The sequence below is a fragment of the Corella eumyota genome, chromosome 4 (assembly GCF_963082875.1).
Source record: "Corella eumyota chromosome 4, kaCorEumy4.1, whole genome shotgun sequence".
NCBI classification, from domain to species: domain Eukaryota; kingdom Metazoa; phylum Chordata; class Ascidiacea; order Phlebobranchia; family Corellidae; genus Corella; species Corella eumyota.
The window spans coordinates 2,240,588-2,267,727 of NC_137493.1; the positions used below are offsets into that span (position 1 = coordinate 2,240,588).

At 29.6% G+C, this 27,140-nt stretch overlaps 1 protein-coding gene and 1 pseudogene across 2 annotated transcripts in view; both read left to right on the forward strand.

Moving 5' to 3' along the window:
• The window catches only part of LOC145749786 (uncharacterized), a 29,903-nt pseudogene extending 15,466 nt beyond the window's left edge, over positions 1 to 14,437 (forward strand). Inside the window, exons 20-23 of the transcript XR_014283652.1 lie at positions 4,422 to 5,669; positions 10,779 to 13,766; positions 13,928 to 14,049; positions 14,195 to 14,437. The product of XR_014283652.1 is annotated as an uncharacterized LOC145749786 (transcript). The remainder of the gene's footprint in view (positions 1 to 4,421; positions 5,670 to 10,778; positions 13,767 to 13,927; positions 14,050 to 14,194) is intronic.
• Positions 14,438 to 14,669: 232 nt separating this feature from the next.
• On the forward strand, positions 14,670 to 24,176 carry LOC145749787 (uncharacterized). The gene is made up of 13 exons (XM_082565649.1): positions 14,670 to 14,748; positions 15,036 to 15,196; positions 15,454 to 15,556; positions 15,880 to 16,057; positions 16,236 to 16,357; positions 16,475 to 16,756; positions 16,856 to 17,047; positions 17,159 to 17,353; positions 17,513 to 17,688; positions 17,843 to 17,960; positions 18,166 to 23,625; positions 23,784 to 23,899; positions 24,039 to 24,176. The coding sequence occupies exons 1-13, from the start codon at positions 14,670 to 14,672 to the stop codon at positions 24,114 to 24,116; spliced, it is 7,260 nt and encodes a 2,419-aa protein (XP_082421775.1). The 3' UTR covers positions 24,117 to 24,176.
• The last annotated feature ends 2,964 nt before the right edge of the window (positions 24,177 to 27,140 follow it).

The following is a 27,140-nucleotide window of genomic DNA, read 5'->3' on the forward strand; positions in this document are numbered from 1 at the left end:
GCCAATTTAATATTTTCATTTTATATAATAAGTATTATAGCCTATTGAGTTGCCATTAAATCTTAACAGGATCTTAGTTTAAATTACTTTCACCCACCTTCCTTTATATTAAGTGTAATTATTTTAAAGTTATGAAATGCGTTGGTTTACTTGATGCCTACTTTAAATAAAACTACTTTTACAGTGGTATTGTATTATAGGTTAGCGAAATTTAATTTAATTATTAAAAATTTGCAGTCCTATAACAATAATTGCTTGGTCAAAAGTGTTTGTGTTATTAAAAAGTTAAAATGAATTTGAACAATAATGTTATTAAAATATTATTGTTGTTGTTGTGCATATTACAACGAAGTAACGGATTGCCAGGTAATTTAAAAGATTAGTGTTATTGGGGACAACTATGACATCAGAACTTTAAACGTCATTGCTATTATATTAGGGAATTTTTTTGCACATGTTTACAATTTTTAATAGAATTTTACAAAATATTTTTAGCTCCAGTAGTTGACCCAATAGACGAATCCTCGGTAACTTTTAACAGTTTTCAAGTCAGTTTTTTAAGTGTAGATGATGCTGTTTTATATCAAGTTAGATTCCAATCTCGTTACGATTCCAATAATGTCGGGTTCGTTAACGGAACTAGTACAATAATACTCGTTTCTGTAAGTAAACTGTATTCAAATATTAAAGTTAACTTTGCCGTATGACTGCCTCTTTATTTGTAAACAATTTTTTAAACCAATATACCAAACTCTATAACATACACTCTTAACTGACGAATTTTTAAATCAATGTAATTATGTTTTAATATGTGTAGATCGATGATGTTCGCTCAAATATTATTTATGATGTCCAAGTCAGAGCTTTTAATTATTTCAGCAATGTCGGAAATTTTAGTGAAATTGTTTCCATCAGAACAGGTTTTATTTTTAATATATATTTTTATAATTAACTTCATTATTTAACGAATAACGCATTAGCGTGGTTTATTTTTACTAATTTTTTATTATAGCTCCATCTGGTGTCAACATCACAAGTTTCATTACTACTCCAGAATTTATCACGGTTTTTATTCAAGAAATACCAGGTGTTTTCTCATGGGTGGTTGAATATACAAATACAAGAACTAATCAAGTTAATACAAGTATTGTACCTGATGATGTGCCAGCTAATTCTTCCTATATTGCTATGTAGGTTTAATTTTTTTAGACAAAGTTTTTTTGCTGCATTACGAAACATTGTGATTAATTTGCTTAACAAAATATTTTAATTTTTATTTGGAATAAACCTATCCCAAAAAAGAAATCATTAAGCCAATCGAAATTCTATCAATTTAATGTCTAACTTAAATTTAAGTTTAGATGCATTGTTTGTTTCTTTATAAAATGTTTCAATTAAAATATTACTGTTTGTTTTTTTTGTAGTTTGTTAGATTTAATTCCAAACACTGAATATAACGTGAGAGCTCGGGCATTAGGTGTTCAGGGATTTACATCAAATTTAACTGAATCTCAAAGTCCTTTTGGTGTTTCACAGTTAATTACAACAGGTATTTTTTATATTAAAGTAGGTTTTAGTAACTAAACATTTAAAAAGTGTAGTTTTATTTCTGTATATTTAATATACTTTCACATAATGCTTTTTACATATGTTAAAATAGTTTACTAATAATTTTTTCTATTTATCTAGCAATAAAATCATTTATATTTTGTTATTATAGACATGACATCAGTTTTTGGGCAAGTTAATTCTCTTACTACCACTTTTACTGTAGCTAACAACTCCGATACAACTTTAAGAAATGAGATTTCAACCAACCTCACCTCTGCTTATCAGAGTTTATCTAGCAATGTTTTTAATGTTGTTGTACTTATGTTAATTGATGGATCAATGAATATAGACCATGAGATATTTTTAAATGACAACACAACTACTCCAGACACGAGTGCCTTAAATACAACTAATTTAGATGTTGATTTATTTGGCTCTAACCAAATTATTACTAGTAAGAAAATTAATAAATAGTTTTTAAAATAACAAACAGAATTTTCGGGAAATTAGATTTTGTTTACTTTTTTTAAGTTATAGATTACTACTTTTTGGATAACAATATATTTTGTAAGCATTAACTTCATACTGGCAGCGTGGCATAATGATTAACTATGTTAGGTCCTGGGTTGGATCTCCATTGTTCTTATGCTGTAGGGGCCTTATGTAAGGTGCTATAACTGGTAAAAGTTTCTAAGCCAACATATAATTAGCAGTTTAATTTTCATGCAATTATTATCCACAATTTTTCAATCTGCCAAAGTAAACTTCAGACTGGGTAAAGGGTAACTAATGTTACTTTATGTTTATGTTGTAAAGTCATTATTATAATTAAATTTATTATGTGTTTAAAAACTGCATTTATCACTAATATTTTAACAAATTTATATTAAGGAACTGGATCATTTCCTGATGGATACATATTTAGTGATAACAATTTAATTGCTTTTGCATCTATCCCACCTTGTTCAACTCAAGATAATAGAACATGGTCTTTGTATAATAACATGGGGTTAGTTGCTTCAACTTTATTTCCTGAAAGTTCAAGTAGTGATGCATCTGCACAAACTCCAGATAGAATAGAATTTAATCAAACAGGTATTTGTCAAAAAAGTTAAGTTATTTGTTTCTCTTTTAAAAAAATATACATGGTAGGTTGTAATAAATTTATATTTATCCAAATGTTTATTATAAATAACAAACTATATTTAATGATTGTATTGTAATTTTAGATTTAACAATCTTGCCTGAGGGTGATACGAATTTTACTATTCTTTTCAATTTAACATCAAACACGATCTATGGAATAAGACAAACTTATTTGATTTATTGTGATACTAGGTTTGAATATAGTAGATTTTATCAAGCTATTCAAAGTTCTGAGTTAAGAAGATATACAATTTTATATACTACTGGTAAGGGTATAAATTAACACATGTATAATAAATACCGGCAGTGTGGTAGTGGTAAGAACACTTGGTACACCACACATGAGGTCGTGGGTTTTATCCCCACTGATCTCATGCTGTAGCGCCCTTAAGTAAGGCGCTATAAACGCTATAAACTCCTGCTGAGCCACCACTTAATCAGCAGTATAATTATCGGGCAATTATAATCTATAATATCCCAAACTGCCACAGGCAACTCGAGACTGGGTCGAAGTAACTGATGTTACCCTTATGTTTAAGTCGCGCATTCGACTTTCTCTCATCAAGGATAAAGATATATACAAAGATATACAAAGAAATAACTAAACACTATTAAAACAGTTTAGTTAAAGTGTTTTAAAGTAAAACTGCCATTATTGCTATTACAACAGGAAGTGTAAATATTTTGCATTTTTGAATTATAGTTTAATGTATTTTTCATATAACATTTTTTGTGTTAACATGATTTTGCCATATGACTGAATTACAATATTAGTTTAAATGTCCTAATTTTGTTTTAGACCCATCCCTGTTAGATCCAAGTAATTTTATATTTACCCCATCCACAAGTGGGACAAGTGCAACTATAACCTTCCCAGCAAGTGTGAATAGAGCTACAACTTATTTGTTTACTGTTGATGGAACTCCGACTCAATTACAAGAAAGTCAATTGGACAGCTCAACTAATTATCAGGTAAAATTGTTTTTCAATTATTTTGTGTACAATTTGTATATTTTTTAATATCTTAACATGTGCGTGGTGTAGTGGTAAGAACTCTTGCTACACCACACATGAGGTCGTGGGTTCAATCCCCACTGATCTCATGCTGTAGCGCACTTGAGTAAGGTGCTATAAATGGTATGAACTTCTGCTGAGCCAGCACTTAATCAGCAGCATAACTACCGCTCAATTAAAGTCTCTATAATATCCTAAACTGCCACAGGCAACTCAAGACTGGGTCAGAGTAACTTATGTTATTCTATGTTTAAGTCGCTCATTCGACTTTCCTACATCGCGGATAAAGATATATACAAAAAAAAATGTATGAACTTATTAAGGTTGTTTAAATTTTTATCTTCAGGTTACTTTGAACAACCTTACACCAAACACAAACACATCTATTGAGATTCAAGTTTCAGCCAGATCTGCAACAAATGAAATATTAAATTCCTCTTCTACTACTCTTACAGGCTTTACAGGTATTCATTGAAGATTATTTAAGTGTGATTGAAAATTATTTCACATTAATTTTGTTTAATGCCCTAAGTTAGTTTTGTCTGAATTTTTTGTTAACATTAACTAGACTATCATATTTTTAACTTAATCCAACTAAAAACTATAAACTTGTAAATAACTTCTTTCAAAAAACAAAAATAAATAAGCTTTATATAAATTTTTTTTGTAAAATCAATTAAATATTTTTTTTAAAACATTTTTTTGTTTAGAGGAAAACGAATGTGAACGAGAAATATTTCCTTGTAGTCCTGTTGCCAACTGTACCAACATATTTGGATCATTCACTTGTGCTTGTAATGCTGGATACACTGGCGATAGAGTAAACTGCAAAGACATAAATGAATGTACTTTAATGACAGACAATTGTAGTGATGGTAATGCTATTTGTACAAACACAATTGGATCATTTACTTGTGCTTGCAATACTGGATACACTGGCGATGGTGTAAACTGCACAGACATAGATGAATGTACTAAAATGACAGACAATTGTGATGATAATGCTATTTGTACAAACACAAATGGATCTTTTACTTGTGCTTGTATTGCTGGATACACTGGCGATGGAGTAAACTGCACAGATATAGATGAATGTACATTATTGACAGACAATTGTAATGACAATGCTATTTGTACAAACACAATTGGGTCTTTTACTTGTGCTTGTAATGCTGGATACACTGGCGATGGGGTAAACTGCACTGACATAAATGAATGTACTTTAATGACAGACAATTGTAGTGATGGTAATGCATCTTGTACAAACACAATTGGGTCATTTACTTGTGCTTGTAATACTGGATACACCTGGGATGGGGTAAACTGCACTGACATAAATGAATGTACTTTAATGACAGACAATTGCAGTGATGGTAATGCTACTTGTACAAACACAATTGGTTCATTTACTTGTGCTTGTAATGCTGGATACGCTGGCGATGGTGTAAACTGCACTGATGAAAATGAATGTATTTTAATGACAGACAATTGTAGTGATGGTAATGCTACTTGTACAAACGCAATTGGGTCATTTACTTGTGCTTGCAATACTGGATACACCTGGGATGGGGTAAACTGCACTGACATAAATGAATGTACTTTAATGACAGACAATTGTAGTGATGGTAATGCTACTTGTACAAACACAATTGGTTCATTTACTTGTGCTTGTAATGCTGGATACGCTGGCGATGGAGTAAACTGCACTGATATAGATGAATGTACTTTAATGACAGACAATTGTAGTGATGGTAATGCTACTTGTACAAACACAAATGGATCTTTTACTTGTGCTTGTAATGCTGGATACACTGGCAATGGAGTAAACTGCACTGATATAGATAAATGTACTTCAATGACAGATAATTGTGGTGTAAATGCTTATTGTACAAATAATTTAGGAAGTTTTATTTGTACATGTTTGCAAGGATATCAAAAAACTGGAGCTGATCTGACATGTAAGTTTTAATCAGTTTTGAGATTTTATATTTTTAATAGTTATGCCAATCTTTTTAGTTTTAAATACTTACTTAGAACTTTCTTACACCAAAAAACAAATATTTTGTTTGTTTAATTAATTTACCACATTTGAATTTCTTAGTTTTTTAATTGTTTTTAGGTATATTGAGTGTTAGCCAAACAAGAAGGGAATCTTGGGTTAATCCGGTTTTAATTGCTCTTGCTTTAATTTCTGTTATCAGCGTGATAGTTGTTCTTTGGATATGTTTAAAATATAAAAAAGTAAGTTTTTGTTTACATCTTCATATTTTTAATAGAAAATATGTACAACAACGTATATAATTTTTACTATGCTCACAGAATTAAAATTGCTTTTGTTTTTTAATTTTTTTTTTGTTAAAACATATTTATTTTGTTTTTAAATTAGGCAAAGAGTTCTTATTCAGTAAGTTCTATTCCTGGATTAAACAACCAAAAAGATGAAGTTGCTTTGGATCAAATCTAAGAAATTTTTTTTTTGGCTTCTTGAATAAACTTTTATAAATAGTGTTGTTTTTTAATGATCAATGTAACCTTACGCAGAAATATTTGTATCTATTATATTAATTTTAATGCTTCTATTTGTTGTTATGTTTTGTATTTTATTAAATGATTTCAAAAGTAGTTTTAAATACAATTTATCCAGAACATGTTTTAAATTACTCTTACTCACTTTTCTTTTATGTAGGTTTAAAGGCAAAGTTTTTGTTATAAAGTGTGTAGGTTTACTTTCTTCATATAATGTATTCTAATCTAATGTAGTTTAATGAAATGTTAAACTTAAATATGTTTATTTTACATTTTTTTTTCATTATTCGAATTTTCTATGCTTGGCCATGGTTGCTAAAATGTAGCATATGCCAATTTAAGAGTTTTGTTTAATATTATAAGTATTATAGCCTATTAAGTTGCCATTAAATCTTAACAGGATCTTAGTTTTGATTACTTTCACCCACCTTCCTTTATATTAAGTGTAAGTATTTTAAAGTTATGAAATGCGTTGGTTTACTTGGTGCCTACTTTAAATAAAACCACTTTCACAGTGGTATTGTATTATAGGTTAGCGAAATTTAATTTAATTATTAAAAATTTGCAGTCCTATAACAATAATTGCTTGGTCGAAAGTGTTTGTTATTGAAAAGTTAAAATGTATTTGAACAATAATGTTTTAAAAACTTTATTGTTGTTGTTGTTGTGCATATTACAACGAAGTAACGGATTGACAGGTAATTTAAAAGATTAGTGTTATTGGGGACAACTATGACGTCAGAACTTTAAACGTCATTACTATTATATTCGGGGATTTTTTTGCCCATGTTTACAATTTTTAAAATAATTGTACAAAATATTTTTAGCTCTAGTAGTTGACCTAATAGACGAATCCTCGGTAACTTTTAACAGTTTTCAAGTCAGTTTTTCAAGTGTAGATGATGCTGTTTTATATCAAGTTAGATTCCAATCTCGTTACGATTCCAATAATGTCGGGTTCGTTAACGGAACTAGTACTATAATACTCGTTTCTGTAAGTAAACTGTATACTATTAAAGTTGACTTTGCCGTATGACTGCCTCTTTATTTGTAAACAATTTTTTAAACCAATTTACCAAACTCTATAACATACACTCTTAACTGACGAATTTTTAAATTAGTGTAATTGTGTTTTAATATGTGTAGATCGATGATGTTCGCTCAAATATTATTTATGATGTCCAAGTCAGAGCTTTCGATAATTTCAGCAATGTCGGAAATTTTAGTGAAATTGTTTCCATCAGAACAGGTTTTATTTTTAATATATATTTTTATAATTGACTTTATTATTTAACGAATAACGCATTAACGGTTTGTTGCCCACCTTTGTATGTTAGCATTGTGCCTGGTATAAACCATTTTGTTTAACATGGTTTATTTTTACTAATTTTTTATTATAGCTCCATCTGGTGTCAACATCACAAGTTTCATCACTACTCCAGAATTTATCACGGTTTTTATTCAAGAAATACCAGGTGTTATCTCATGGGTGGTTGAATATACAAATACAAGAACTAATCAAGTTAATACAAGTATTGTACCTGATGATGTGCCAGCTAATTCTTCCTATATTGCGATGTGGGTTTAGTTTTGTTAGTATGTTTTTAAGACTTTTTTTGTTTTTTTACTAAATGAGGCATTTAATTTTGCTTAACAAAAAATCCAAATTTTCTCTCATAATACCTAATCATAAAAAAGTAATTATTAAATCAAATAAAATGTTATCAATTAAATGTCTAATTTAAATTTAAGTTTAGATCCATTATTTGTTTCTTTATAAAATGAGTTATTTAAAATAATACTGTTATTAATTTGGTAATTTTTTTTTAGTTTGTTGGATTTGATTCCAAACACTGAATATAATGTGAGAGCTCGGGTATTAGGTGTTCAGGGATTTACATCAAATTTAACTGAAGCTCAAAGTCCATTTGGTTCTTCACAGTTAATTACAACATGTATTTTTTTTATATTTAATTTATACTAAACGCTGACAATATAATGCTATTTACATATGTTAAAATAGTTTACTATCTTAAAATTTTTAGTTCTTTCAATATTCATCTAGCAATGAAATCATTTATATTTTGTTGTTATAGACATGACATCAGTTTTTGGGCAAGTTAATTCTTCTACCATGTTTACTGAACCTGACGATTCTAATACAACTTTAAGAAATGAGATTTCAACCCAACTCACCTCTGCTTATCAGAGTTTATCCAGCAATGTTGTTAATGTTGTTGTACTTAGGTTAGTTGAAGGATCAATGAATATAGACCATGAGATATTTTTAAATGACAACACAACTACTCCAGACACGAGTGCCTTAATTACAACTAATTTAGAAGTTGGTTTATTTGGCTCTAACCAAATTATTACTAGTAAGAAAATTAATAAATAGTTTTTAAAATAACAAATAGAATTTTCTGCAAATTAAACTTTGTTTACTTTTTTTAAGTTAGAGATTACTACTCATTAAATAACAATATATTGTGTAAGCATTAACTTCATATTGGCAGCGTGGTATAATGATTAACTACGTTAGGTCCTGGTTTGGAACTCCACCGATCTTATGCTGTAGTGCCCTAAAGTAAAGAGCTATAACTGGTTAGAGTTTCTAAGCCAACACCTAATTAGCAGTTTAATTTTCATGCAATTATTATTCACAATTTTTCAATCTGCCAAAGTAAACTTCAGACTGGGTGAGGGGTAACTGATTTATTCTATGTTTACATTGTTAAGTCATCATTATAATTAAACTTCTTATGTGTTTAAAAACTGCATTTATTACTAATATTTTAACGAATTTATATTAAGGAACTGGATCATTTCCTGATGGATATATATTTAGTGATACCAATTTAATTGCTTATCAATTTGCCACAAACCCAATTTGTTTAACTCGAGATGATAGAACATGGTCTTTGTATAATAACATGGGGTTAGTTGCTTCAACTTTATTTCCTGAAGGTTCAAGTAGTGATCTATCTGCACGAAGTGTAGATACAATACAATTTGGTCAAACAGGTACTAATCAAAAGCAATTAATTTATTTGTTTATAAATTTTCTTTATGCAATAAATTTTAATTAAAAATTATTTTTAAAGTTTTTTAATAACTTTTTTATTTAAAAATAAACATTGACTTGGTTATTATATTTATCTACATTTACATTTTAAATACTCTACTATATTTAATGATAATTTTTTGTTTAAAGATATAACAATACTTCCCGATCGTGATCTTTTTAATTTAACATCAAACACGATCTATGGAATAAGACAAAATTATTTGATTTATTGTGATACTAGGTTTGAATATAGTAGATTTTATCAAGCTATTCAAAGTTCTGAGTTAAAAAGATATACATTTTTATATACTACTGGTAAGTGTATAAATTAACACATTAATAAATACCTTAAACATTTTTAAAACAGTTTAATAAAAGTATGTTTTAAAGTAAAAGTGCCTTTATTGCTAATACAACATAAAGTGTACATATTTTCATTTTTAAACTATAGTTTAATGTACTTTTTATGTTACATTTTTTGAAGTATCATGTTTTGTTAAATGACTAAATTACAATATTAATTTAAAAGCCAAAATTATTTTTTAGAACCATCCCCATTAGACCCAAGTAATTTTATATTTACCCCATCCACAAGTGGTACAAGTGCAACTATAACCTTCCCAGCAAGTGTGAATAGAGCTACAACTTATTTGTTTACTGTTGGTGGAACTCAAACTCAATTACAAGAAAGTCAATTGGACAGCTCAACTAATTATCAGGTAAAATTGTTTTTCAATTATTTTGTGTACAGTTTGTATACATTTTATTATCTTAACATGTGCGTGGTGTAGTGGTAAGAACTCTTGCTACACCACACATGAGGTCGTAGGTTCAATCCCCACTGATCTCATGCTGTAGCGCACTTGAGTAAGGTGCTATAAATGGTATGAACTCCTGCTGAGCCAGCACTTAATCAGTAGCATAACTACCGGGCAATTATAGTCCCTATGATATCCCAAACTGCCACAGGCAACTCGAGACTGGGTCGGAGGAACTTTTGTTACTTTATGTTTAAGTCACGCATTCGATTTTCCTTTATCGAGGATAAAAATATATACAAAAAAAAATGTATAAACTTATTAAGGTTGTTTAAATTTTTATCTTCAGGTTACTTTGAACAACCTTACACCAAACACAAACACATCTATTGAGATTCAAGTTTCAGCCAGATCTGCAACAAATGAAATATTAAATTCCTCTTCTACTACTCTTACAGGCTTTACAGGTATTCCTTGAAGATTATTTAAGTGTGATTGGAAATTATTTCACATAAATCTTGTTTAATGCCCTAAGTTAGTTTTTTCTGAATTTTTTGTTAACATTAACTAGACTATCATATTTTTAACTTAATCCAACTAATAACACTATAAACTTGTGAATAACTTCTTTCAAAAAACAAAAATAAATAAGCTTTACTTAAATTTTTTTTGTAAAACCAATTAAATATTTTTTTTAAAACATTTTTTTGTTTTAGAGGAAAATGAATGTGAACGAGAAATATTTCCTTGTAGTCCTGTTGCCAACTGTACCGACCTAATTGGAACATTTACTTGTGCATGTAATACTGGATACACTGGCGATGGTGTAAACTGCACTGATATAAATGAATGTACTAAAATGACAGACAATTGTGATGATAATGCAAATTGTACAAACACAAATGGATCTTTTACTTGTGCTTGTAATGCTGGATACACTGGTGATGGAGTAAACTGCACTGATATTAATGAATGTACATTATTGACAGACAATTGTGATGATAATGCAAATTGTACCAATACGAATGGATCTTTTACTTGTGCTTGTAATATTGGATACACTGGTGATGGAGTAAGCTGCACTGATATAAATGAATGTACTAAAATGACAGACAATTGTAGTGATGGTAATGCAAATTGTACAAACACAAATGGATCTTTTACTTGTGCTTGTAATGCTGGATACACTGGTGATGGAGTAAGCTGCACTGATATAAATGAATGTACTAAAATGACAGACAATTGTGATGAAAATGCAAATTGTACAAACACAAATGGATCTTTTACTTGTGCTTGTAATGCTGGATACACTGGTGATGGAGTAAACTGCACTGATATTAATGAATGTAGATTATTGACAGACAATTGTGATGATAATGCAAATTGTACAAACACAAATGGATCTTTTACTTGTGCTTGTAATGCTGGATACACTGGTGATGGAGTAAACTGCACTGATATAAACGAATGTACTTTAATGACAGACAATTGTGATAATAATGCTACTTGTACCAACATAATTGGATCATTTACTTGTGCTTGTAATGCTGGATACACTGGCAATGGAGTAAACTGCACTGATATTAATGAATGTAGATTATTGACAGACAATTGTGATGATAATGCAAATTGTACAAACACAAATGGATCTTTTACTTGTGCTTGTAATGCTGGATACACTGGTGATGGAGTAAACTGCACTGATATAAACGAATGTACTTTAATGACAGACAATTGTGATAATAATGCTACCTGTACAAACACAAATGGATATTTTACTTGTGCTTGTAATGCTGGATACACTGGCGATGGAGTAAACTGCACTGATATGAATGAATGTACTTTAATGACAGACAATTGTAGTGATGGTAATGCTACTTGTACAAACACAATTGGATCATTTACTTGTGCTTGTAATGCTGGATACACTGGCAATGGAGTAAACTGCACTGATGAAAATGAATGTACTTTAATGACCGACAATTGTAGTGATGGTAATGCTACTTGTACAAACACAATTGGATCATTTACCTGTGCTTGTAATACTGGATACACTGGTGATGGAGTAAACTGCACTGATATAAACAAATGTACTTTAATGACAGACAATTGTGATAATAATGCTACCTGTACAAACACAAATGGATATTTTACTTGTGCTTGTAATGCTGGATACACTGGCAATGGAGTAAACTGCACTGATATGAATGAATGTACTTTAATGACAGACAATTGTAGTGATGGTAATGCTACTTGTACAAACACAATTGGATCATTTACCTGTGCTTGTAATACTGGATACACTGGTGATGGAGTAAACTGCACAGATATAAATGAATGTACTTTAATGACAGACAATTGTAGTGATGGTAATGCTACTTGTACAAACACAATTGGATCATTTACCTGTGCTTGTTATACTGGATACACTGGTGATGGAGTAAACTGCACCGATATTAACGAATGTACTTTAATGACAGACAATTGTAGTGATGGTAATGCTACTTGTACAAACACAATTGGATCATTTACTTGTGCTTGTAATACTGGATACACTGGTGATGGAGTAAACTGCACTGATATTAACGAATGTACTTTAACGACAGACAATTGTAGTGATGGTAATGCTACTTGTACAAACACAATTGGATCATTTACCTGTGCTTGTTATACTGGATACACTGGTGATGGAGTAAACTGCACAGATATAAATGAATGTACCTTATTAACAGACAATTGTAGTGATGGTAATGCTACTTGTACAAACGGAATTGGATCATTTACTTGTGCTTGTAATACTGGATACACTGGCGATGGAGTAAACTGCACTGATATAAATGAATGTACTTTATTGACAGACAATTGTAGTGATGGTAATGCTACTTGTACAAACACAATTGGGTCATTTACTTGTGCTTGTAATGCTGGATACACTGGCAATGGAGTAAACTGCACAGACATAGATGAATGTACTAAAATGACAGACAATTGTGATGACAATGCTATTTGTACAAACACAAATGGATCATTTACCTGTGCTTGTAATACTGGATACACTGGCAATGGAGTATACTGCACTGATATTAACGAATGTACTAAAATGACAGACAATTGTGATGGTAATGCAATTTGTACTAACACAAATGGATCTTTTACTTGTGCTTGCAATACTGGATACACTGGCGATGGAGTAAACTGCACTGATGAAAATGAATGTATTTTAATAACAGACAATTGTAGTGATGGTAATGCTACTTGTACAAACACAATTGGATCATTTACTTGTGCTTGTATTGCTGGATACACTGGCGATGGTGTAAACTGCACTGATATAAATGAATGTACTTTAATGACAGACAATTGTAGTGACAGTAATGCTACTTGTACAAACACAATTGGGTCATTTACTTGTGCTTGTAATGCTGGATACACCTGGGATGGAGTAAACTGCACTGATCTAAACGAATGTACTTTAATGACACACAATTGTAGTGATGGTAATGCTACTTGTACAAACACAAATGGATCTTTTACTTGTGCTTGTAATACTGGATACACTGGCAATGTAGTAAACTGTGCTGATATAGATGAATGTACGTCAATGACAGATAATTGTGGTGTAAATGCTTATTGTACAAATGTTCCAGGAAGTTTTATTTGTACATGTTTGCAAGGATATCATAGAACTGGGATTGATCTGGCATGTAAGTATTAATTAGTTATGTTATTTTATATTTTCAATAATCATGCCAATCTTTTTAGTTTTAAATAATTATTTAGAACTTTCTTACAACAAAAAACAATTATTTTGTTTGTTTAATTAATTTACCAAATTTGAATTTCTTAGTTTTTTAATTGTTTTTAGGTATATTGAGTGTTAGCCAAACAAGAAGGGAATCTTGGATTAATCCGGTTTTAATTGCTCTTGCTTTAATTTCTGTTATCAGCGTGATAGTTGTTCTTTGGATATGTTTAAAATATAAGAAAGTAAGTTTTTGTTTACATCTTCATATTTTTAGAAGAAAATATGTACAACAATGTATATAATTTTTACAATGTTCACATAATTAAAATGGCTTTTGTTTTTTGATTTTTTTTTTGTTAAAACATATTTATTTTGTTTTTAAATTAGGCAAAGAGTTCTTATTCAGTTAATTCTATTCCTGGATTAAACAACCAAAAAGATGAAGTTGCTTTGGATCAAATCTAAGAAAAAATTTTTTTGGCCTCTAAAATAAACTTTTATAAATAGTTTTGTTTTTTAATGATCAATGTAACCTTACGCAGAAATATTTGTATCTATTATATTATTTTTAATGCTTCTATTTGTTGTTATGTTTTGTATTTTATTAAATGATTTCAAAAGTAGTTTTAAATACAATTTATGCAGAACAAGTTTTGAATTACTTTCACCCACTTTCATTTTATGTAGGTTTAAAGGCACAGTTTTTTTATGAAGTGTGTAGGTTTACTTTTCTTGATGAAGAATTAGTTTGTGTAGGTGTATTTGAATATTATATTGCTTAGCTTAATATGTTTAATTATTAAATCATTTGTCTATGGTTTTCATTAATAAGTTAGTGATTAGATTTTACTAGGAAATCAATATGATTTTTAGCAATAATGCTGTTAGAAAATTATTGTTGTTGTTGTTGTGGTTATTACAAGAAAGTAACGGCGTGTCAGGTAAGTTGACGTTGTTGGGGACAAATAATATTTAGGGGAAGTAAACATTACGTCATTTTTATCGTATTAGGGGATTATTTTGCACATGTTTAAAATTTTTAAAAACAATTTACGAAATGTTTTTAACTTTTTAGATCAAGTAGTAAACCCAATATCACATAAAAATAATGCTAATTTTTAATTCTAGTTTATCAACTTTTTTTGGTTGTTTAATTAATATTTATCGCTAGTACCGCGTGCATAGAAAACATTTACTTACAAATTATGTTATTTTTTTGATTGGCCAGCTGTAAATCCTGACAACTTTGTTGTATTGGACATTACTTTTAACAGTTTTGTTGTAAGTTTTGACCCATCATCGGTTGCAGTTTCCTATCAAGTTAGATATACTGCCTTATACAACATAACCGATTTCACAACTGTAAACATTACTACAACTGGTCAAAAAGTATGTAACTGTTGTTAGTTTTATTAATTATTTTACAATCAAGTTTTATCTAAATTTAAAATATGGGTTCTACTACTTAACAACGTCTAGTGAAAATTAAATTAAGTAATAATTGCGTGTATATTTATGTTGTAGTATTATATTTTGATTTTAAGTTTTTATGTTTATTGAGATAACTATTTTTAAACTGCAGGTAATTCTTTAAATTTATATTATTTATATAACATTTGAACAAATATTCTTGTTTTATATATTAGATTAATGGTTTAAGAAGTAACATCAACTACAATGTACAAATTCGTGGAATTGGATCAGACAACAATGCTGGAGTTTACAGTGATCCTACACTTATTAGAACAGGTATATATGTGGTTAAAATTATGTGTTTAGTTTTGCTATTTTTAACATTCTTTTTATAGGCCCATGTAGTTTAGCTTTATGAAAGTATTTATATATTTTTAGATTTTTTTTAAATATTTAAAATTTCATATAATTACATACCTTAGATAAATTTTTAATAGCTAATGTGAACCTAAATTAAAGCTTTGTTTTAAAAAAAGGTTATTTAGTATTTCAAAAAGGAAGGATAAAAAATTTGCTTCAAATGGTTTATTGATTTGTAATATAATCTATGAAATGACTTTATGGTATCCAAATGAAATATTTTTTTTTTACAATTTTAGCTCCTTTTGGTCCTGCAGTTTTACAATATATTACAACTCCAGAATTTATTACTGTCTTTATGGAGGAGCTTTCTGGTGCCACCAAGTGGATTGTTGAGCTTAACAACACTATCAATGGACAAAGTAATCTTGTTAATGTTCCTGAAGATGTCCCAGCTAACACCTTCAATGTTGCTATGTAAGAATTTTAAGTTTTTTTTGGGGGGGTTTAATGTATATATGTATATTTTTCAGATTTTTTATTTACAGAAGTTCCTTCTTTATTTTAATAATAATAAACTAGATTGTATTTTAAATCTTGGTTAAAACTTTGACAACATTAAGTTTTTATACTTATGTTTTTTGTACCGTTTTAGCTTACTTGGGTTATTGCCTAATACACCTTATAATGTTCGAATTCGGGTGCGTGAGCTAAATGAAAATTTAAATTTTACTGAAGTTCAAAGTCCATTTGGGGCATCTACTTTAATTACAACTGGTCAGCCTTTATTTTTGTTATTTTTACTATTAAAAATTACATATGTGTAGTACTGTGTGGTTAAACAAACTTAAAAAAGTTATGGTTTGTTTAGAAATTTATGTTTTAAATTTTTAGATCAAATCTCAGTTTTTGGAAGGGTTTCCTCTGATTCTTTAACATTTACCAGAGAAGATAACGACAACAACACATTACGGAATGACATTTCGGCTCAATTAACTGAAATTTATACAAATCTAAATATGACTATTACAAATGTGACTGTGTTAAGGTTAATTAGAGAAAGTTCAATGATTGACTTTGAAATTTTGGTTACCGACAGAGAAATTCCTCCGTCTATTGATGGTTTAAATATAAGTCTTGGAAATGGTTTCGGAAAAAGTGAAATTGAAAATACAAGTATATATGTCAAATTGTTTTTCTGTTTAGATAAAAATGTAAACTATTATTTCAGTTTGTTAATTTATTGAATTAACACTTTTAATTTTACTTTTTTAGTTGACTTTTTGGGGGACTATATTTTTACTGAAAGAAGTGATAGAATTGCTTACAGTGGTGGGTTTCCCTGTTCACCTATGGATATGAGAACTTGGACACTATATGATAAAACCTCAATGGGTTTAAGTTATATTTTTCGTGCAGTTGGAGACAATGCACTTGCTGCAAATCGTATAAGTTTTCAGCAGACTGGTTAGTGTCTTGATGTTATTATTTTAAATGTATATTTTGTGAAAACCTACTACATAGATATATTTTGTTTTATTTTAAAAAATTTTAAAATCAACTAAATTGTAAATTTAGAATTAGTTGCAACTGAACCTAGTCCAGATGTTGTGATGTTTAGTCTTTCTCCAAACACAATTTATGGCATTAAACAAAGTTATCTCGTATTTTGTACAAATGCAAATGATGGTCTTAACTATGATCGTTTTTACGCCGCTTTAAACATAAATACTGTTCAAGGTTTTAAAAGGTACACTGTGATCTATACAACAGGTAAATATTTTAATTTCTCAATACTTTAATAAGTTTATTTTTAAATAATCCAATCTCTAAATAATAAATAATTCAAAACTAAGGTTGCCAAATAATTAACAAACTTTTGTATAACAATATTAATCTTTTTTAATTTTCTAACAATAAACTTAAAATTAGATCCCGGTCCAGTAAATACAACTAGCTTTACTTATACTCCATCTGGTACTGGTACAAGTGGAACCTTAAATTTTCAACCAAGTATAGACAGAGCAGTAGATTACACATTTATGCGAGATGGTTTACAAGTTGCTCAACTTACTGAACAAAATCTTGATAGCTCAGTCGATTACCAGGTTCCTATTTATTTACATGTATTTTAATTTATATTTTTTAACACCTAAAATGGATTGGGCAGTTTTAATATTAAAAAATAAAATTGTAAGTTATATGAGAGAAAAGGGGCTACTTTTTCTAAAACTAATAAATATTTGTCATATAAACATTTAGGTGAACTTGAATAATCTTCTTTATAATTCAAGTCAAACAATTTCAGTTCAAGTAACTACAAGATCAGGGACTGGCTTGTTGCAAACTTCTGCTTTGGCAAATTTTACTTTCTTAACAGGTTAACATAAGTTGCTAAAGGTTTTAAGCTATATTGTGATAACAATTTTCTATATGTATAGACCATTTATATTGGTCTAGAAAAGGTAATTAAAAACCTGTTTTCGGTTCAAGTTACAACTTTAAAATTACTAATACACATAAACATGTAAAATAATATAATATGCAGGTTAAAAAAATTAAAAAAATTTTGTGCACACAAACAGGTGAATGCAATAATGGATTCGTTTTCATTGACATGATATGTACTGACATAGATGAATGTAATAGAAGTACTGACAATTGTGATTTTAATGCAAATTGTACAAACACAAATGGATCTTTTACTTGTGCTTGTAATACTGGATACACTGGCGATGGGGTAAACTGCACAGATGTAGACGAATGTACTTTAATGACAGACAATTGTGATGATGATGCAAATTGTACAAACACAAATGGATCTTTTACTTGTGCTTGTAATACTGGATACACTGGCGATGGGGTAAACTGCACAGATATAGACGAATGTACTTTAATGACAGACAATTGTGATGATGATGCAAATTGTACAAACTCAAATGGATCTTTTACTTGTGCTTGTAATACTGGATACACTGGCGATGGGGTAGACTGCACAGATATAGACGAATGTACTTTAATGACAGACGATTGTGATGATGATGCAAATTGTACAAACACAAATGGATCTTTTACTTGTGCTTGTAATACTGGATACACTGGCGATGGGGTAGACTGCACAGATATAGACGAATGTACTTTAATGACAGACAATTGTGATTTTAATTCAAATTGTACAAACACAAATGGATCTTTTACTTGTGCTTGTAATACTGGATACACTGGCGATGGGGTAGACTGCACAGATATAGTCGAATGTACTTTAATGACAGACAATTGTGACGATAATGCAAATTGTACAAACACAAATGGATCTTTTACTTGTGCTTGTAATACTGGATACACTGGCGATGGAGTAAGCTGCACTGATATAAATGAATGTACATTATTGACAGACAATTGTGATTATAATGCAAATTGTACCAACACAAATGGATCTTTTACTTGTGCTTGTAATACTGGATACACTGGTGATGGAGTAAACTGCACAGATATAAATGAATGTACATTATTGACAGACAATTGTGATTATAATGCAAATTGTACCAACACAAATGGATCTTTTACTTGTGCTTGTAATACTGGATACACTGGTGATGAAGTAAGCTGCACTGATATAAATGAATGTACATTATTGACAGACAATTGTGATTATAATGCAAATTGTACCAACACAAATGGATCCTTTACTTGTGCTTGTAATACTGGATACACTGGCGATGGAGTAAACTGCACAGATATAAATGAATGTACATTATTGACAGACAATTGTGATTATAATGCAAATTGTACCAACACAAATGGATCTTTTACTTGTGCTTGTAATGCTGGATACACTGGTGATGGAGTAAGCTGCACTGATATAAATGAATGTACTAAAAAGACAGACAATTGTGATGATAATGCAAATTGTACCAACACAAATGGATCTTTTACTTGTGCTTGTAATACTGGATACACTGGCGATGGAGTAAACTGCACAGATATAAACGAATGTACTAAAATGACAGACAATTGTCATGACAATGCTATTTGTACAAACACAAATGGATCTTTTACTTGTGCTTGTAATACTGGATACACTGGTGATGGAGTAAACTGCACAGATATAAACGAATGTACTAAAATGACAGACAATTGTCATGACAATGCTATTTGTACAAACACAAATGGATCTTTTACTTGTGCTTGTAATACTGGATACACTGGTGATGGAGTAAACTGCACAGATATAAACGAATGTACTAAAAGGACAGACAATTGTGATGATAATGCTATTTGTACTAACACAAATAGATCTTTCACTTGTGCTTGTAATGCTGGATACACTGGTGATGGAGTAAGCTGCACTGATATAAATGAATGTACTAAAAAGACAGACAATTGTGATGATAATGCAAATTGTACAAACACAATTGGATCTTTTACATGTGCTTGTAATACTGGATACACTGGCGATGGAGTAAACTGCACAGATATAAATGAATGTACATTATTGACAGACAATTGTGATTATAATGCAAATTGTACCAACACAAATGGATCCTTTACTTGTGCTTGTAATACTGGATACACTGGTGATGGAGTAAACTGCACAGATATAAATGAATGTACATTATTGACAGACAATTGTGATTATAATGCAAATTGTACCAACACAAATGGATCTTTTACTTGTGCTTGTAATGCTGGATACACTGGTGATGGAGTAAGCTGCACTGATATAAATGAATGTACATTATTGACAGACAATTGTGATGATAATGCAAATTGTACCAACACAAATGGATATTTTACTTGTGCTTGTAATGCTGGATACACTGGTGATGGAGTAAGCTGCACTGATATAAATGAATGTACTAAAAAGACAGACAATTGTGATTATAATGCAAATTGTACCAACACAAATGGATCTTTTACTTGTGCTTGCAATACTGGATACACTGGCAATGGAGTAAACTGCACAGATATAAATGAATGTACATTATTGACAGACAATTGTGATTATAATGCAATTTGTACCAACACAAATGGATCTTTTACTTGTGCTTGTAATGCTGGATACACTGGTGATGGAGTAAGCTGCACTGATATAAATGAATGTACTAAAATGACAGACAATTGTGATGAAAATGCAAATTGTACAAACACAAATGGATCTTTTACTTGTGCTTGTAATGCTGTATACACTGGTGATGGAGTAAGCTGCACTGATATAAATGAATGTACTAAAATGACAGACAATTGTGATGAAAATGCAAATTGTACAAACACAAATGGATCTTTTACTTGTGCTTGTAATGCTGGATACACTGGTGATGGAGTAAACTGCACTGATATAAATGAATGTACATTATTGACAGACAATTGTGATTATAATGCAAATTGTACCAACACAAATGGATCTTTTACTTGTGCTTGTAATGCTGGATACACTGGCGATGGAGTAAACTGCACAGATATAAACGAATGTACTAAAAAGACAGACAATTGTGATGATAATGCAAATTGTACCAACACAAATGGATCTTTTACTTGTGCTTGTAATGCTGGATACACTGGTGATGGAGTAAGCTGCACTGATATAAATGAATGTACATTATTGACAGACAATTGTGATGATAATGCAAATTGCACAAACGCAATTGGGTCATTTATTTGTGCTTGTAATGCTGGATACACTGCTGATGGAATAAACTGCACAGATATAAACGAATGTACTAAAATGACAGACAATTGTGATGACAATGCTATTTGCACAAACATAAATGGATATTTTACTTGTGCTTGTAATACTGGATACACTGGCAATGGAGTAAACTGCACAGACTTAGATGAATGTGCTTTACTGACAGACAATTGTGATGATAATGCTATTTGTACAAACATAAATGGATCTTTTACTTGTGCTTGTAATACTGGATACACTGGCAATGAAGTAAACTGCACAGATATAAACGAATGTACTAAAATGACAGACAATTGTGATGACAATGCTATTTGTACAAACATAAATGGATCTTTTGCTTGTGCTTGTAATACTGAATACACTGGCAATGAAGTAAACTGCACAGATATAAATGAATGTACTAAAAAGACAGACAATTGTGATTATAATGCAAATTGTACCAACACAAATGGATCTTTTACTTGTGCTTGCAATACTGGATACACTGGCAATGGAGTAAACTGCACAGATATAAATGAATGTACATTATTGACAGACAATTGTGATTATAATGCAAATTGTACCAACACAAATGGATCTTTTACTTGTGCTTGTAATGCTGGATACACTGGTGATGGAGTAAGCTGCACTGATATAAATGAATGTGCTAAAATGACAGACAATTGTGATGAAAATGCAAATTGTACAAACACAAATGGATCTTTTACTTGTGCTTGTAATGCTGGATACACTGGTGATGGAGTAAGCTGCACTGATATAAATGAATGTACTAAAATGACAGACAATTGTGATGAAAATGCAAATTGTACAAACACAAATGGATCTTTTACTTGTGCTTGTAATGCTGGATACACTGGTGATGGAGTAAACTGCACTGATATAAATGAATGTACATTATTGACAGACAATTGTGATTATAATGCAAATTGTACCAACACAAATGGATCTTTTACTTGTGCTTGTAATGCTGGATACACTGGCGATGGAGTAAACTGCACAGATATAAACGAATGTACTAAAAAGACAGACAATTGTGATGATAATGCAAATTGTACCAACACAAATGGATCATTTACTTGTGCTTGTAATGCTGGATACACTGGTGATGGAGTAAGCTGCACTGATATAAATGAATGTACATTATTGACAGACAATTGTGATGATAATGCAAATTGCACAAACACAATTGGGTCATTTATTTGTGCTTGTAATGCTGGATACACTGCTGATGGAATAAACTGCACAGATATAAACGAATGTACTAAAATGACAGACAATTGTGATGACAATGCTATTTGCACAAACATAAATGGATATTTTACTTGTGCTTGTAATACTGGATACACTGGCAATGGAGTAAACTGCACAGACTTAGATGAATGTGCTTTACTGACAGACAATTGTGATGATAATGCTATTTGTACAAACATAAATGGATCTTTTACTTGTGCTTGTAATACTGGATACACTGGCAATGAAGTAAACTGCACAGATATAAACGAATGTACTAAAATGACAGACAATTGTGATGACAATGCTATTTGTACAAACATAAATGGATCTTTTACTTGTGCTTGTAATACTGGATACACTGGCGATGGAGTAAACTGCACTGACATAAATGAATGTACTTTAATGACAGACAATTGTGGTGCTAATGCTACTTGTACCAACACAAATGGATCTTTTACTTGTGCTTGTAATGCTGGATACACTGGTGATGGAGTAAACTGCACTGATATAAATGAATGTACTAAAATGACAGACAATTGTGGTGACAATAGTATTTGTACCAACACAATTGGATCATTTACTTGTGCTTGTAATGCTGGATACACTGGTGATAAAGTAAACTGCACAGACATAGATGAATGTACTAAAATGACAGACAATTGTGATAATAATGCTATTTGTACAAACACAATTGGATTTTTTACTTGTGCTTGTATTGCTGGATACACTGGCAATGGAGTAAACTGCATTGATATAAATGAATGTACTTTAATGACAGACAATTGTAGTGATGGTAATGCTACTTGTACAAACACAAATGGATCTTTTACTTGTGCTTGTAATACTGGATACACTGGCGATGGAGTAAACTGCACAGACATAAAGGAATGTATGTTAATGACAGATAATTGTGATGATAATGCTTCTTGTACAAACACAAATGGATCTTTTGCTTGTGCTTGTAATGCTGGATACACTGGCGATGGAGTAAACTGCACTGATATAGATAAATGTACTTCAATGGCAGATAATTGTGGTGTAAATGCTTATTGTACAAATAATTCAGGAAGTTTTATTTGTACATGTTTGCAAGGATTTCATAAAACTGGAGCTGATCTGACATGTAAGTATTAATTAATTTTTGTTATTTTATATTTTCAATAATCATGCCAGTTTTTTCAGTTTCAAATACCAACTTAAAATAGCTTTACAACAAAAAACAATTATTTTGTTTGTTTAATTAATTTACCACATTCGAATTACTTTTTTAATTGTTTTTAGGTATATTGAGTGTTACCAGAAGGGAATCTTGGGTTAATCCGGTTTTAATCGCTCTTGCTTTAATTACTGTTATGAGCATAGTAGTTGGTTTCTGGATGTATCTAAAATATAAAAAAGTTAGTTTTTGTTTAAGCTTTCACACTTTTTTATAGAAAATAATTTTATCTTTGTTTGTAACCAAAATCATTTGTTTGTTTTTGTATTTTTTCTTTGTTAAAAATACTTATTGTTTTAAAATATTTAAAACTTTTTAAGGTTAAGAGTTCCTACTCAGTGAGTTCTATTCCTGGATTAAACAACCAACAAAATGAAATTGCCATGGATCAAATCTAGAATATCTTTTTGGCATGAAGTGTTGTTTAAAGGGCAAAATATCAATTTTATAATTGTTATTAAACACTCAAATCTTTACTTTTATGTTTGGAATTATTTTTTTGGATTTAAAATATCTTAAATTAAATTACTTAATGTTATGTAATTACTTTTAAAAAATGAAAGCAATTTTTCATTTTTTTTTGATATTTTTAAATTTGTTTATCTGTAACAATTAACTCACAAATATATACACTGTTGTAAAATATATTCTTTATTATTACTATTTTTTATATATGGCTTAATCACTTTATTGTTTTATTTAATCATGTTAAATTTGGCTTATTTTGTTTCCAAAAGTTATTATTTGATTATTGGATTAACTTTGTTCGTATTCTTTTGATTTCTAAAATATCATGATTTTCTATTATTCAGGGATATAGGTGAAATAATTTTTAGTAAAATATGCTTTGCTGAGTTTGAAATTTATTCGAAGCAGAAAGATTATTTCTTTAAATTAAGGTAGTTTTTTTTAATTTTTTATTTATTTCTGTTTATAACCAAGTTACTAAAATTGAAATTTTTTTACAGTAAAAGTGTAAAGAAAACTCTGAGATGTACAACACTGAATCTAAACCAGAAAACCATCTGACCTGCATTTTTTTGTTTGGCATAAACAAGTGATAATTTATTTAAAAGCTGTGTTTTGTGCGTTGTGTAATATGCTTGTCTAAAAATAAGTATATTGTAAAATTTTGAATAAAAATAGAGTTTAATTTTAAACCACATGGTGGAAATAGAGAGGTATTATGGAGAGTACACGTAAATGTGATGAATATAGGGTGTAGACGCTTTAATATATTGTAAAAATTCTGTCATAAATTAAATGGTAATAACATTTGTTAAAAATATTTGTTTTTTTTTAAGTAAAAAAACTTTTTTAAATTCAAAATGGCGTCGTTTTTCTAAAAAATAATTATTTTTGGCAAAAAATTTGAAATGTTTTTTTGGAAGAAGATTGTTTTTTAAGGTCATGACCTTTTGTGTCACTTGACTGTCGATTTGTTATTATTCAGACCTCCGCATAGCATTGTGACGTCATCAATCGATATCAAAATATTCTTTGTTATCTTCTAAAAGTTGATTATAATAGAATAATAGGCTAGGCGTTTGAACGTTTAAAAATTATCCAGAACTGTTGATTTGTTATTATTTTGTAGTCATGCGAACCGTCTTAAGAAGTTAAAAACGTAGTAGAAGCTTTAACTTTTGATGTAAGACACGAATTTTTTCAACATGTTATCAGATGACATGTTGTTAAACATCTTTTTGCGTTTAAAATTTGTAACCACATTCAGGACAACGCGATGTTTTGAAACAAAGTTTTAATATAGCTACTGCAATATGTGAAGTGAAGATAGAATAGCGTTTATTATAAAAAGGCACTGATATATTTAGTAATATTAAATTTTAATTATTTTGAATACCCTTTTTGTATTATAAGTTTTTTTTTACTAGTTTTAAGTAAGATCTATAACAAAAATTATATGTAATATATTAAATTGAAAAAAAGAATAAAAGTAGATTTTTTTTTTATTTTTTTTTTGTTTATTATCATATTTTTACCTGTTATAACTATATAACAGCTTTATATTTTTAAAGTAAATCTGTCTAACCACAATAAGTCTCGAATTTCATGACGTAAAATATACTTGAGCTTTAATAGTGCGTGAATAGGTCGATTTAATTGGGTATTGGATTGGGTTTTAATGTAGCTTTTTTTTATCTAAGTGATAATTAACATTTTAACCTGGCTTATCTATAGCTAATTTTGCGGAATTAGGCTTGTTGTTATTAAAGCCAGTATTAGATTAAGTTTGAGATAATATAATGGTAAGGAGATTTTACGTATGAAAAAAAAACATTTTGTTTTTGTTATCGTTATTTAGGTATTTTTACTTAGTTTTTAAGTATTTTGGTTCAGTTTTTTGATAAGTGCCCGCGGCATAATTTTCTTAACTTAACCAAAGTTTGGCATTTAAAGATCACGTGACCAAATTTATTGAAGTGTAAATTTGAAACACGAAAAATTGTTTTTTACATGTCGTAAACTGTTATGGTTCAACTAAATCAACTTTTCAGGTTGTTGTGAATAAAAACAAATTTGTTTCAAAAGTTTTTAAACGTTTATTACATTCTAGCAACATTACATTTTACATCTTTTTAACACGCTGAATTTACACTTTGAATATTGTATATGGCAAACACAATTGTTTACTTAATTTTTAGATTTTAAAATGTATTTTTTTGTAAATATTTGGTATTTTGTTATTAAAATTGCCAATTATGATGTTTTTTTTCGTACTGTCAATATACCAAGTAGTACCATAGGTTATGCTTTTTATTTAATTAAACTGTTTTTAGTCTTTAAAATATATTTTTTGTAAATACCATATAGGTTAAATATTTTGTTAAAAAAATTGTCAAATAATTATGTTTTTTGTATTATGATTATAGATAAGTACCACTTTAAGTTATGCTATTTGTTTAATTAAACCTACAATGACGTCACACTATATCTCCGCAATATATACATTCATATACGCGACTTAGTTTATTGCAATTTGATCTTAACCAATCCACAGCCTATACTTGACTGCTGCGGAATAACATGTTCAAGTGCTGACTAGTGTTTGCGCTCCTACATAGCTCTTCAGTTGTAGCGCATAACTTTGCCCAACGTAACTGTTGTGTTTATAAAAAGTTTTGTTTGTATTTCTATCATGCGAATATCCTTTACTACTGGATACTTAAATGTTGTTAGTCATAGTTGGTAGCGTTCTGGGTTGCTTTGAAATTGTTTTCAACCGTTAGTTAAAAATTAATGATGCTTATAACATACATAATAAATGAATATTTGTCTAAACTATAAACTGCTTGTAAAAAAATAGTTTTTAGGTATAATTTTTTTTTTTTTAGTAATTGAGAAGCCGTGGGTAAATAACGATGTGATTATTTTTATTATTTAGTTAAAAAAAAGAAAAA

Excerpts from the sequence above, each read along its gene's own strand:
- LOC145749787 (XM_082565649.1), top strand. The coding sequence starts at position 14,670 with ATGATTTTTAGCAATAATGCTGTTAGAAAATTATTGTTGTTGTTGTTG. Across the intron at positions 15,197-15,453 it reads TTACTACAACTGGTCAAAAA|ATTAATGGTTTAAGAAGTAA; the intron begins GTATGTAACTGT and ends TTTATATATTAG. Across the intron at positions 23,626-23,783 it reads AACTGGAGCTGATCTGACAT|GTATATTGAGTGTTACCAGA; the intron begins GTAAGTATTAAT and ends AATTGTTTTTAG.